The sequence below is a fragment of the Onychomys torridus genome, chromosome 7 (genome assembly GCF_903995425.1).
Source record: "Onychomys torridus chromosome 7, mOncTor1.1, whole genome shotgun sequence".
Classification (NCBI taxonomy): Eukaryota; Metazoa; Chordata; class Mammalia; order Rodentia; family Cricetidae; genus Onychomys; species Onychomys torridus.
This window is the reverse complement of record NC_050449.1, coordinates 58,589,249-58,604,119: the sequence shown is the minus strand read 5'-3', so window position 1 is coordinate 58,604,119 and position 14,871 is coordinate 58,589,249. Positions and strand designations below refer to the sequence as shown.

The window sequence follows — 14,871 nt, the reverse complement described above, 5'->3', positions numbered from 1 at the left end:
ACTAAGTCGCCTCCCAGTATTGGCACCCCCTGCTTCATCTGGAAGACTCCTCCCTCTGCAGGGCTGGCTCTTCCTCTCTCCATCATTCTCTTCAGAACCTTTCCTGGTCTTCCCAGTTATGGCCCTTTCCAGTCCTGACCTCCGACCCCGACGCTAAGACTGACGGCCCGGGGCTAGGATCTTCTTTACAACCTTCTGGGCATCAGGCACACGTTAAAGAGTGTGCTATAAAGAGTGCTCAACAAATACTGTGAAAGAATGGATGACCTCCACTCCATAGGGGTGTCTGCAGACTGCGGAGGTTCACACACTCAAAGGAGGTTAAGCCAGGGCAAGAACAGTCGTCGCTGTAGCCATTCAGGTGGCAGCCTGGAAGAATCCCAATGCACGCTCCTCTCTGTCTGGGCACTGGGGAGGAGGGAGAGGCCAGTATCCCGACTCTCTCCGGTGCCCCGGCCCGAGGCCTCAGAAGTATTTAAAAAAGCTGGAGTGCGGTTGCCAGCCGGGATCCCGCGTTCCGGGAGCTTTGGGAAGAACAGGAGGAGGAGGGGAGGCGCAACTATTCCTTAATCCTCGGGGCTCCACGAAGACAGACACCTCTCTGACATTTCCTCGCGCCGCATTCACCTGACAACTCCCGGGCCCCCAGCTTCTGCGGCCCAGCCCCACGCACCGAGCGGCCACCGGCTTGCAGCGGGGTCCACAGTCTCGGAGGGAAAGGGGCGTGTCTTGCCGGGCGAGCTAGGGTCCGAGCGGTTTCCAGCACTCTCCCACCCGCTGTTTTCCTGGAGATGGGCCTGGGGTTGGCCCGGCGGAGGCTCCTTCCCCCCCCCCCCCCAGCCCCCGCCGCCCTCCCTGCCTCCCTCCCACGTGGCCTGGCCCAGTCTCTCTGGAAAGCCGCAGCAGCTGGAGAAAAATCCCCCTCCCCACCCCCACTGCCAAGTCCCTCCCCGACTCGCCCCGGACACATCCTCAACTCCCCCCTCGGCGGGGAAGGCAAGAAGTAATCGAACAAAGCGGGCAGCCCATCCCCCTCGCGGCCCTCCCACCTAACCTCCCTGGGGCCACCCCGCAAACGCACACCCCACTGAGGGTCCAAGGGGCCGGGGGTGTCAGCAGCAGCTCTGGCACACACACTCGGACACTTCGTTACCCACTCCACGGCCCTATCTCCGGTGTGTACAATTGTGACCCTTACCCCTGACCCTACCCCACACTAGGACCGGGGGGGCTGGAGGGGGCCTTGCTGACCTCGTCCACGCTTCCCCGGTCCGCCCTTTGGGGTGGGGCAGGAGTGACACGCGTCCCATCCAGAGACCGAGTGTTGGGTCCGTTCACTAAAGCAACTGGTTTCTTGCCCTTCCCCCAACCCCCTCCGAACCCCGGGTTTGGGTCCACAACACCCCCACATTCCCCTACCGCCCCAGCGGGCCCCAGGGGCCACACCCACTGGGCAAAGTTGAGTGTGGTTTTTCTCACCGCCGCCCCCACCACGATCAAGGACACTCCCCAAAAGCCAAGGCCAAATATTAGCTCAGCCCCATCCAGTTACACACGCACCCGACACAAATGGAGGTGTAAGAGCACACTCCCGCCCCGCCTGCCCTCTCAGGCACACTCGCGACCGCGAGACGCGTGCGAGCCGGGCAGCCGGCGCCGCAGCCACCCGCGCGCTGGCGATGCCACCCGGCGCCTTAGGCACGCGCTGTGGACACATTCTCCCGGAGGACACCCCCCACCCCGACACACAAACCTGCACACCTCACACGCACAAGGTCCACGCGCAGGGGGACACGCACGGACACAGCAAGGACACACACCCCCTGCGGACAAGTCCCCGCAGTCCCCCCGCCCCCCGGCTGCAAACATCGCGCGCGCGCGCGCCGGGGACGCCCACTCGCGACTGCGGCCACCGGGGGCCCTTACCGCGCGCGGACAGCAGGCAGAAGGTCAGCGCCAGGAGCCCGCGGCCCGTGTCCGCCCGCGCCATAGGGCCGGGCTCGGGCCGCTGCCGCCGCGTCCGGGCGCCTGGGCCGCCGCCGGGGGAGGGCGCGCCGGGCGTCAGTGGCTCCGGGAGGCGCGGCGCTGCGGGCGGGGGCGCGGCCTCCGGGGCCCGGGCCCGAGCGGGGGCCGGCGCGGGGGCCGGGGCCGCGGCCAGCTCGCCCGCCCCTCCATCGCCATCTTGGGCGAGCGGCCCACGCGGGGGCGCCCCGCCAGTGTGGTCACCCTACCCCACAGGGGGAACACCCCCGCCCCGCGCCTGGGCACCACCGGGCTGCTCCTGCACCCCACTCTGCATGCGGTACCTTTCGCTCTCCCTCCTGATCACCTCCGGCTTCTTTCTGTTCATCTTTTCACCTGAGCCTCTGGATCTTGTCCTTGTCATGACCCTACCTCGGGGTCTCCATCTCTGTTCCAGGCTCAGTGGAGGCCAATTCATTGAGCTCTGTGTTTTTCCACCTCACGTCTTGACCTGAATCCTGCTTGGCTTCTCTACAGGCTGTACCAACAGACCCACTGAGGACACCACAGTCCCTTGTACCCTCTACCTCTGTCATCCCAAGCTGAGGGGTTCTCTTGGCTTCCTTCCTTCCTCCTCAGTTGCCAACCCAGTCTGTCCTGTGTTCGCCTCTGTGAGGGCCATGAAGACTTGCTTGCTCCCATTTTACACACCTGCATACTGGGAATACTGGTACTTGGGAGGGGGGCTTTCTAAGGACAGGTGGCTTAGAGCAGCAGGTGCAGGGACTGCCTGTGATGTTGGGTCCGCTGTACCTTTTTATTCCGATTGTGTGGGTCTTATTTTCAGGACTGCCTCTTCACCACGCATCTCTAACTGACCTAATCAAGTCAGTTGCCTCAGTGTCTAAAGCTGGGAAATCAATTGCCAGGCTGAGGCTGGGGAGAGTATCCCACACAAAATGGCTATTTAAAGTGCCACATTTGAGACTGGAGAGATGGCTCACTGGTTAGCGTGCTTATTGCAATTGCAGGGGACCTAGGTCTGGGTTCCATCACCCACTCAGGCAGCTCCCAATAGTCTGTAACTCTAGCTCCCCGGAGGCCTTTGTGGTACCTGCACCTACAAGCAGGCACACAGTTACATTATAACTTAAAATAATAAAAACGAGTCCTAAAAAAAACCAAAACCAAACCAAAAACCTATGTGTCGTAGTGGCTCATGCCTTTAATCCCAGCACTCTGGAGGCAGAGGCAGGAGGATTTCTTTGTAGGCCAGCTTGGTCTACAAAGTGAGTTCCAGGACAGCCAGGACTGTTATACAGAGAAACCATGTCTTGAAAAAACAAAACAAACAAACAAAACTCTCACCACATTTGAGGCTGGAGAGAAGATAGCTCAGTGGTAAAAGTGCTTACTGTGCTTACAAAGGACCTGGGTTGTGGTCCCAGCACTCACTCGGCAGCTCACAACCATCTGTAACTCCAGTTCCAATGGATCTGATGCCCTCTTCTGATCTGTGTGGCTGCTACACATGGTACATATAAATTCATGCAAATACACACATACACATAAAAATAAATTTTTTAAAAAAGGAAAATACATTCTTCCATTTCTTTTTGTTTTGTTTTGTTTTTCGAGACAGGGTTTCTCTGTGTTGTTTTGGTGCCTGTTCTGGATCTTGCTCTGTAGACCAGGCTAGCCTCGAACACACAGAGATCTGCCAGCTCTGCCTCCCAAGTGCTGGGATTAAAGGTGTGTGCCACCACCTAGCTCAAAGATAAGTCTCACAACTTCCCCTCCTCTTCTATTTAGTCTCTGGCTCATATGTTGTCAGTTAGTCCTTACTATGACCATACTTTTGGGGAGTACTTTTGGATTGTACTTTTAGGGGGAGGTTAAGACTGTACCCTCAAACACATCATGTAGTCAAAGATGACCTTGAACCTATGACCCTCTTGCCTCCACCTCTAGAATGCTGGATAACAGGTATGCACCACCATGCCCCATTGATGAGTGCTGGAAACCCAGGGCTTCCCAAATGTTAAGCAAATGCTCAGTCGACTGCTATGTCTGTACTTTACAGACGGAATGGAAGCTGGCCTTGTTTCACTTCCTGTTCAGCCTCATTTTATTCCCAGAGTCATCATTAGCATTTGACTTGGTGGATGCCCCTTCCTTGAAACTGAGTGATCTCTTGGTCCTCAAGGCTCTGATAGGCTCTTATCTTCACTCTAGTGATGCTGAGTGGTCGCCTCCAGCCTGAACCATCCCCCTAGATGTGCATGTCCAGCTATCTGCTCAGTAGCTCACATGATCTTCCCGGCTCCACTGTCTCAGTTCCTAGCACCAACATCCTACCTGCAGCTCAGGTCCAATTTTTTAAATTTACGGACAAATTATGTGTGAGTGTGTGATTTGTGTGGCATGATGGCCACAGACAGCCTGGAGGTCAGAGGGCAGCTTTGTGGAAGTCCCCTTCATCTTTTACAAGGGTTCTAGGAATTGACCTCAGGTTGCCAGACTTGCACGTCAGGCACCTTCACCTGCCGAGCTCCCTCCATGGCCTTGCAGCTCAGCAAGTCTAAATCATATCTCACATTCACCTTTGATCCTTCTCCACCTGATTTCCCATCTCACTTGCTCACCCTCCTCACTTCTCCCCTGAATTGTTGATGTGACCTCCTCACACCCTCAATGTTGCCCTTTCTTTCCCCTTTCAGGGCTGTGGTCCATACAGCAGCCAGTAAGCTCCTGTCAAGACAAGATCATGTCACAGCTCTGCTCAGATCTCACCAGTGGCTTCCATCTCGGAGAGAAAGAACAAAGTCCTGTCTCCGACTCTCCTTTGAAACTATTTTGTTTGCTTACCCCCTCCCCAGTGACACTAAAGTCCCCCATCCCCCACACACAGCTCAAGACCTTTGCCCAGGACTGGGGATGTAACACATACACAAGGCCCTAAATTCAGTCCTCATCATTGAGAAGAGGAGGAGGAGAAGGAGGAGGAGGAGGAGGAGGAGGAGGAGGAGGAGGAGGAGGAGGAAGATGATGACAAACTTTTGTCTAGCCAACACAAGTTGAGGCCTACTTTTCCACACTACATATTGTCAAGAAGTCTTCCAGGAGCTAATGTTGGAGGTTATTGGATCCCCCTGTGAACCTCAAGTTTGCATTTGCATTGATTAAATAAAATTAACCTTGAGTCAGGAGGCTGCATTAGCAACGTGTTGACAGAATGTAATCATAGAACATTAGAGGGCATCCAGGAGAGATAGACACAGGAAGTAGTAGGGAGGGATTTGGAGTGGCGCAGCATTTTCTGGTTTAGCAGAGTGGAAGCATGGGTCTTTCAGAGACATCAGCAAGGAGAGAAGGTCAGCTACTTGAAACCCAGTCTTTCTGAGCTAGCAGGTTTTCACCCCAGCCTTTGAATCTTGAGTCTTATTTAGAAATAGAATGATAGAGATTTAGTTAAAGCTACCTTTTAGCAGCAGTGACAGAGCCAGCACATTCAGGAGCAGAATTCTCGCCAGACTGCAGCCTAAATGGCCAGGCTGCTACTAGGGAAGCAGGCTGGTAACTATGGAGCTGCAATTGCTGGCTCATAGCAGTAGATTAAAGGCACAACCACTGTGCTGAAGTTAAAACAAGTGGGGGTGTGCTCCATTATTGGAGAGCTTGCCTAGCATGCATGAAAACCTGGGTTCTGTCCCCAGTACTGCATATTGAAACACACCTGTAATCCCAGCACTTGAGAAGTGGAGGCAACAAGATCTGTACAGCTTTGGAGCCTGTCCTGGATCTCGCTCTGTAGATCAGGCTGGTCTCGAACTCACAGAGATCCACCTGACTCTGCCTCCTGAGTGCTGGGATTAAGGTGTGCACCACCACCCAGCTCAAAGATAAGTCTTACAACTTCCCCTCCTCTTCTTGTTCTCCTTCCCTGCTTTTGTTTTGTTTTATATTAGTGTGTGTGTGTGTGTGTGTGTGTGTGTGTGTGTGTGTGTGTGTGTTCGCGTGTGCGCATGCCACAGAGCACCTGTGACAGTCGGAGGAGAAGTTTCAGGAGTCAGGTTTTTCCTTCTACCTCATAGCTCCCAAGGTCGACAGGCCTGGGGGCAATCGCCTTCACCCCTGACCCATCTCATCGGCCCCCTGCTTTGTTCTTGTCCTCACACTTAAAGCTGTGATATGCTCTACAGTTTGCGAAGTCTGAACTCCCACACCCTGCTGTCCATGCGAGCTTCAGAGGGACAGGGCTTTTTTGCTTGCTAGGTTCACTGCTGACCTCTCAGTGTGTAGACAAAGTTCCAGAGCTTTGAAAAGTGCTGGGTGAAAGGTGTTCACCACTCAGGGATTAGAGGGTACTGAGAGGTGTGGGGTGCCAGAGAAGTGGGGGCCGGAGGAAGGATGAAGTGCTTGTGGCAGGGGACTTGGAGCCATGGAAGAAGACTTCAGAGCTGTTGTTGATTGCTGTGAATGTCTGTCCTGGGCTGGGTCTTGACAGCAAAAGAAGGGTGGATCTAACAGGAGGAGCAACCACACTTCTGGGGATCCCAGAGCACAGGATGCATTCTCGCAGGGCCAGTTCAGGCCTAGAACTTCAGAGGTTCAAGAACACTTGCTGCTGTTTCAAAGGACCTGAGTTCGGTTCCCAGCACACAAGTAGTCAAGCAGCTTATAACCACATGTAACTTCCAGCTCCAGGGGATTCACCGCCCCCTTCTGGCCTCCAAGCGCACAAGCATGCACACACAAACACACACACACACACACACACACACACACACACTCACACACACACACACACACACACACACACACACACACACACGATCTTAAAGAGAGAGGGGGTGGGTGTCAGGTCCACTGTTGTCTGAACAAGTACCACAGCTATAGTCAGGAGCACAGAGCTAAAAAGGGTTCCCTGCCTTCCCTGCGGAGTGCCTGGGCTAGTGAGTACCCTGTGGTACCAGTTTAGATTGGAAGTCGGGAGTTGGCACACCCATGCCAGACTTGGTGAAACAGAGAGGGTTTACTAGAAAAATCTAGGTAAGTAGAACCCAGGAAGTGTGAACTGGGCAGTGCATCCAGAGCAGGCAAGGAAGCCAACAGAGAGGCTGGGGCTGGACGGGAGGGAGGCCCTGTACCTTCCCAAAACAATTGAAGAATTAGCTGTGGCATGAAAGTGTAAACAAACCATCACTGTGTAAAGGGGTAAGTTCCAAAAGCCACCAAAAAGGTCGTTAACTTTTCTCTATTCCAATCTTAGCATTGGGGGTGTAGCTCAGGGGCGGAGTGTGCGTTTAGAACATGCAGACCACAGCATCCAAAAGTAAAGAGGGAAAATACAAATGCATTCGTCCACAGACTCAACCTTCCTAATGCACTTTATACAGTTCCTCATGGTGTGGTGACCCCCAACCATAAAATTATTTTGTTGCTACTTCATAACTGTAATTTTGCTACTGTTATGAATTGTAGTGTACATATCTGCATTTTCCGATGGTCTTAGGCAACCCCTGTGAAAGGGTCACTGCTCTAGGTAGGGATTAGGAGGCCTGGGGGAGGTAGGGGTGTCAAGAGTGACAATCTGGCACAGCCAAGCCCAGTATAATAAACTAGAATGTGGTTCTTGTCAGGCCTCTGCAGCCTTGGGTGACTTCTGTCCTCTCTCTGGGTTTTGGCTTATCACTGATGAATGATGCCACCATGCATCATTTTATCTATCCATCTCCATTTTATCTATTTATTCTTTTAAATACTGAAAAAATTCTCTGGTTACTACAATTCATTTTCTTTAACAGTCTAGGAAGCTTGCAGCCATCGGCTGTTCCTGTGGAATTTCACCTGGGATTGGAAATTCTGGAGCCCTGGGGGAGCCGGCTGTGTGGTGACCTTGTAGATAAAGCCCATGTGTATTTTAGATGCTGGAGTGAGGGGATCGCTCTAAAATTAGCCCCTTTGCTTTGGTTTCAGCCAACTGACTGGGCCCCTCAGCATAGCCTTTATGGCTCCTGATGTTAGTGCCTGTTTTCTTTTCCAGCAAATTTATGGCCATCAGCAGTTGACACAGCTCAGGGCCTTCACCGATACACGGGTCTCCTCTTCTCCATCCACTATATTCTTAGAAACTTCTACTTTGATCCCACAGGAACTTGAATGGCTTCCTGGGGTGGGATGCTGATAGCTATCTACGTGCATCTGTAGTGTTCTCTCCCAGTTTTAGTCTCTAATCAATAAAACAAAACATTCTATTCTTTTTGAATGGTCTCACAGAAAGCTTCCAAGTATGTGAGGAATGTTCTAAAGGCCAGTGACACTCACTACTGTGGAAAGAGGGAGCAAAGGCACAGAGAAGTTAACTCATTTGCTTAAGGTGGCACAGTAGGTGCTGCTGGATCAGGGGGACAGAAGGGCAGCTCTCAAGATCAAAGCTCACATTCCTCAGTGCTCACTCCTGCTCTGCCTTTTAGGGGCTCACCCAGCATCAGGTTACCTCTCTTTGCACTGGTATTTTTTTTTTCTTCCAAGGAATTTCTCTGTATAGCCCTGGCTGTCCTGGAACTCACTTTGTAGACCAGGCTGGCCTCAAACTCAGAGATCCACCTGCCTCTGCCTCCCGAGTGCTGGGATAAAGGCACACACCACCGCCTGGCCACACTGGCACTTTTTGTTTACACATCCATCCCCACTACTAGACTGAGAGCCCTTTGAGAGGAAAAGAAAATCTGATTCTTTTGACAATGCCCAGATCCTTGGATCCATGAGCATCAGTCGATGGGATCAGGATTAGCATTTCAGTTTTGCATTGTGACCTTGGGAAGGGCCTACAACCTCTCTGGGCTTCAGTTTTATTCTCTGGAAAAAAAAACAAAAAACAAAACCCAAAAAAACTAGGAGTTTGTGCCTAACCAATATCCTTATCACACAGCGAAGATCCAGTTGAACACGGGGCAATGACTCAGTGGATAGAGCGCTTGCCACGAAAGCATGAGAAGCGGAGCCAGAGCCGGCAGGAAGGGAAGCCGAGTATCCGTGCCGCTGGCCAGCCAGCTAACCTGGCAAGCGCTTTGGTGAACAATAAGAGACTCTGTCTCAAATGAGGTAGACAGTGTGACTGACTCCTGAGTTTGTCCTCTGTCCTTCACAGCTCCGCCATGGCACCGGACTCAACGTACACACGTCAGCAGTCTGTCTCACCTGCATCACCTGCTCGCTTGGTAAAATGTGTCATCCCTAGCGAAGGCCTTACAGTCAGAGACGCTGGATTCAGAGCAATGCGCCATACTGGAAGATCAGCTTGTGGGGCAGGAAGGTGAGGAGTAGCTGGGGCAACCAGAGTCCTGTCACCAAGATGGAAGCTTCTGGAACTCTGTCTTGCTCATGGCCCAGAACCCGCCACTCTCTCAAGATCCCAGAGGCTGAGTCACAGTCTTTCCCCCACCCAGCGCCTGTCATCTCCCAGTGGCTGTGCCTTGCATCCAGGTCCTGGATAGCAGAAGGCTCCCACTGGCAGCTGTGAAGGGGTGGGGTCAGACCAATGGCAGACAGCCAACCTCAGCCTCACAAATCACCGCCAAGCACCACCTCCTGCACTCCAGTTTGGCCTCCCAGCCACTCAGAGAATAAGTCTGGAAAAGCCATGTTAAGTCTGGAACGCCCCAGCAAGGCAAGAAGAGGGGTCGCTCAGAATCTCAGACAGCTGCTGGGCGTGAGCCGAGCACTGCCAGATTCCAAGTTGTCTTCTGTTTCCCATGCTCCCGCTCTCCCTCGGGCAAAAAGACTCATCTCCAAGACCTATCCAAAGCCTGCTTTTTGTCCTAAGCAGGAACCCAAGCTCTGAAGGAACTCGAATTTCAAGCAAATATTACATTTCCTTGATTTTGAGATATACCTTCCTTCCTCATAAGGTCCTTTGAACACTGGGGATTGAATTTGGGCTTTGTACGTCAGGCAAGCTCTCTATCACTGAGACACATCCATAAATTATGTTTGTAGGTTAAAACAAAAACAAAACAGCCGGGCAGTGGTGGCACATGCGTTTAATCCCAGCACTTGGGAGGCAGAGCCAGGTGGATCTTTGTGAGTTTGAGGCTAGCCTGGTCTACAGAAAGGGATCCAGGACAGGCACCAAAACTACACAGAGAAACCTTGTTTCGAAAAACAAACAAAACAAACCAAACAATTAAGGGCCTGTGATATGGTTTGTTGGGTAAAGGGCCTTCTTCCCAAGCCAAAGGACTGAATTTGATCCCATTCTGCACATAGCAGAAGGAGAAAACTTATTCCTGCAAGCTGTCCTCTGACCATACATGTACGCCATGGCATATGTGTGCAGATACACACGCTCAAGAAACAATCAATCAATCAATAAAAAGGAATAGTTAAAATAAATTAGGTGTGATGATGAATGAGATGGCTTAGCAGTTCGGAGACCTGTTGCTCTTCCAGAGAACCTGGCTTCAGTTCCCAGCATCCACATGGTGATTCACAGTCATCTGTAACTCGGGTCCCAGGGAATCCAGTGCTGCCTTCTGACCTCCAAGGGCACAATGCGTACAAACGATGCTGTTGTGGAATATTCATGAAATGTTACATTCTTTTATGCTGTGGAATATTTGTTTAATGATGCAAAGATGTGCTGCATTCTTTTATGTTGCATTTGTTGAACTCTGTAAAGCTGTGTTACTTTGCCTGTTTAAAACACCTATTGGTCTAGTAAAGAGCTGAATGGCCAATAGCAAGGCAGGAGAGAGAAATAGGGGGGGCTGCCAGGGAGAGAGAATAGATAGGAAGAGAAGAGAGCAGAGGAGGAATGAGAAAAGAGAAGGAGAGAGGATGCCAGGGGCAGCCACCCAGCCACCCAGCCACCCAGCCATTCAGCCATCCAGCCACCCAGCCACCCAGCCATCCAGCCACCCAGCCACCCAGCCATCCAGCCACCCAGACACCCAGCCACACAGCCTTCCAGCCACCCAGCCACCCAGCCACCCAGCCAGCTACGGAGTAGGAAGTAAAGAAAGGTATATAGAATAGAGAAAGGTAAAAACCCAGAGGCAAAGGTAGACGGGATAATTTCAGTTAAGAAAAGCTGGTTAGAAATAAGCCAAGCTAAGGTGGGGCATTTATAAGAAAGAATAAGTCTCTGTGCATTTATTTGGGAGCTGGGTAGAGGGCTCTTAAAAAGCAAAGAGTAAAAAAAAAAAAAACCTAACTACATGATGCACAGATATATATGCAGGCTCATACACATAAAATAATAAAATAAATACATCTTTAAAAAAAGCCATTCCCGGGTTGGGGATTTAGCTAAGTGGTAGAGTACTTGCCTAGCAAGCGTAAGGCCCTGGGTTTGATCCTCAGCTCAAAAAAAAGCCATTCTTGCCGGGCGGTGGTGGCGCACACCTGTAATCCTAGCACTCGGGAGGCAGAGGCAGGAGGATCTCTGTGAGTTCGAGGCCAGCCTGGTCTACAGAGTGAGTTCCAGGACAGGCTCCAAAGCTACAGAGAAACCCTGTCTTGAAAAACCAGAAAAAAAAAAAAGCCATTCTGAAACAATACTAAAATTCATAGAGACACAAAGGACCCTGAAGAGCCAAAGCAGTCCTGAACAAAAGGCCACAACTGGAGGCATGGGAGCAGCTGACTCTAAAACAGCACACACCATGGCCATAGTTGTTATTTTCTTCATAATATTTTAATTTATTCTTTGAGAGTTGGATACATGCATACATTTAAAAAATTTAAATTTATTTACTTATGCTATGTGTTTTGTGTATATGTATGCCTGGTGTCCTTGGAGTCCAGAAGAGGACATTGGACTCCCTGGAACTGGAGTTAGAGACAGCTGTGAGCTGCCATGAGGGTGCTGGGAATTGAACCCGGGTCCTCTGGAAGAGCAGCCGGTGCTCTCAAGCCCTGAGCCATCTCTCCAGCCCTGCACTTTGATCATACCCACCACTACTCTTCTCAACTCCTCTCAACACATCCCCTTCCCAACTTCACGTCCAATCATTGTTGACTATATGAGGATGGGTTTGGAGTCATCCATCAGAGAATGGGCAATCTACCGTTGGCCACACCCCCAAAGAAAACTGACTCCCTTACTCAGCAACCATCAATTGCCAATGTCTCTTCAGCTGGGGTGGGGCCTCCCCAGTCCATGCCAGATTTAAGATATTTTTTTATGTGTATGAGTATTTTGCTTGTATGTAAGTCTCTGTACCACTTGCATGCTTTGTGTCTGTGAGGGTCAGAAAAAGGTGTCAGATCCCCAGGAACTGGAGTTACAGTTCTTAGCCATCATGGGAGTGCTGGGAATCAAACCTGTGTTTTCTGGAAGAGCAGCAGTGCTTAAGAGCCATCTCTCCAGACTGCAAGCTGAAATTTTCTCCACCACCCCTTCCTTTTTCTTTTTCTTCTTTGAGACAGGGTTTCTTTGTGTAGCCTGGGCTGTCCTAAAACTAACTAGCTCTGTAGACCAGACTGGTCTTGAACTCACAGAGCTCCTTCTGCTTGTGTCTTCCAAGGCTGGGATCCAAAGTGTGTGCCACCACCTCCTGCTCAAGCTAGAGTTTTAACTGGCTTGATCTAGTGCATATAAGGACAGCTGTGGGAGTTCCTGAGTGCATCCGTGTGCCATGTCCAGAGCAGAGCACTGCACAGCATCCTTTCCATCCTCTGGCTCTTACATTATTCTGCCCCTCTTCCAAAATGGTCCCTGAGCCTTGAGGAAAGGGGGTTTGGGGTGGATGTTATCTTTAGGGTTGAGTCTCCACATTTGGACAAGTTATGAGTCTCTGCTTTAACTCAGGTCTTCATGACCACACATCAAGCCATCTCTCCAGCTCAGTTTTTGGCTTTTTCAATTTACCATGTTTCCCCAGTCATCCATGAATGAAAGCCCGCTGCTCAGGATGGAGGAGGGCTGGAGACCCAGAGCCCTCATTCTCTGTGGTCCACCCAGGTGCCTTCACTTTGGCATTGGATCTGCCGATATGGCTTGGTAGAACCCAGGTGGAGTTTGAGGCCAGCATGGTCTACAAAGCGAGTTCCAGGACAGCCAGCGCTACACAGAGAAACCTTGTCTTGAAAACAAACGAACAAACAAACAAAAAATTAGAAGAAAGATTTATTTACTTTTATGTTGTATGTGTGTGAGTGGTGGTTTTTGCCTGCATGTGTTTCTGTGCAGTATGCAAACACAGCTTCTGTGTCTGCAGGGGACTTCCGGAACAACTGTCTAGAGCTGAGCACCTTCCTTGCATTAACGGTAGGAGGGCAGACAGGAGAGGAGGGCTGGGGCTGGGAACGGAGCAGTTGGGGATATTTCCAGTTCCCTTCTGTCTGCTGGGAGAGGACGCTCTCACGTTCCATAGTTTAGACCAGGCTGAGGCTCTTGTAGCTGTAAGATGGGATCCTGGGCCTATGCAAGTACTCTGTGTCCCTATCTCCCAAGGCACCGAGGAAGAAATTTAGTGTAATTATCTCAGTTCACTTTGGAATGCCACACATTCATCAGGAGTACTGCTTCATTAATAAACATGCTTAGCACTGAGTAAGACTAACCATTTTTTGTGGTTCCTTTAAAATGTTTTATGGCAATATATTAATAAACACTTCTTTTGAAAACCTGCCTTTCTTAAATATTACACAACTACCATGAGGCAGGCCACAGATGGAGCCTGGTTCTGAGTCCTAACCAATTGTGGGGTCTCGGGTGTGTTTTTCTCTCTAGAACACAGACAGTCTTTTCCCCCAGCAGACAAGAACACTGGGTTATGTTAAAGATTTATTCCAGTTGGAAAACTTATGATTCTTTAATAATGTTGGCTCTGACTGGAGTCACCCCACCTGCAAGAGAACCATGTGGTAAAGCCAGGAAACACCTGAACAGAAGCATACACCCCTCTCCTGCCCTCCTCTGTGGCTCATGGCTTTAAAGGGCCAGATGTGCATCATGAAGCATATCCCTGTGTGAGGCTTTGGGAGAGTCAGGAACGGAAAAAGCTATTATCCCTTCAATAAAGAGTTACTTGCTCCTGCTTCTGCAAGAAGAGGTCAACAATTATCACAGACGAGCAGTTTTCCGACTACTGTTTTGGGTTCGTAACAATCATCCACTGTAAAAGTGACACATTCTCTGACTCCATCTCCGTTCTTTACAGACCAGTTTCTTAAAGCGGTCTACAGAGCCCTGACTAGAAGCACCCAGAAAGCTTGCTGTGCTAGAAATTCATGTTCCTGGTCTCTACCCAAACTGACGGAGCTCATGCCTCTGCAAGAGGCTCAAGATTTCATTTCTTGAGCTCAGGGTCCTGGATGAACCTGAGCCCTGCTGCCCTGGATGCGGAGTAGCTCTTCCCGGGGCTGGAGCACACCAGTCACCAAGTGTGTGATCACCCACTTAGATGTGTAATGAGTGCTTCCTGGTGCCCGCCCGTCAAACTCCTGGTTTCATCAACTCTTGCTTTCTCATCGACACCCACAGGCAGAAGACAGTTTCAGAGTGGCTTCTGATTGCTCCAGCTAACCGACATCTCTCACACTGGTGTAGACAAGCAAACCCAGTCAATCAAGCCACCTTCGTGCAAGGGAGCAAAGCACTTTCCTCCTCAGAGAAGCAGGATGACATTAAATGACACAGTTATAAATGCATTCCCGTGACAGCAGCAGAGAAGGCAAGAAGAATCGGGGATAAGGGAGGTCTCCTCAGGCTTGTCTGCATAAAATAAGAGGAGCTGTCTTGTTACGAAGCAAACTGAAGGGTGAGAGATTTCAAAAGGGTAGCTGAGAGCTACTTTATGTCACTCCTACTTAGAATGTAAGAAGCAGCCCTTGGAGGCAAGCTGGTCCAGCAGATACCACCCTCAACAGTCAAGACAGATACTTAAGTCATGAGGGAAA

At 50.8% G+C, this 14,871-nt stretch overlaps 1 protein-coding gene across 1 annotated transcript in view; it reads right to left on the bottom strand.

The window, feature by feature from the left end:
- Nucleotides 1-2,075, bottom strand: part of Igdcc4 (immunoglobulin superfamily DCC subclass member 4) — a 36,115-nt gene extending 34,040 nt beyond the window's left edge. Inside the window, 1 exon segment of the mRNA XM_036192354.1 lies at nt 1,927-2,075. Coding sequence (XP_036048247.1) covers nt 1,927-1,990 — 64 coding nt within the window. The 5' untranslated portion in view covers nt 1,991-2,075.
- Between the last annotated feature and the right edge of the window lie 12,796 nt (nt 2,076-14,871).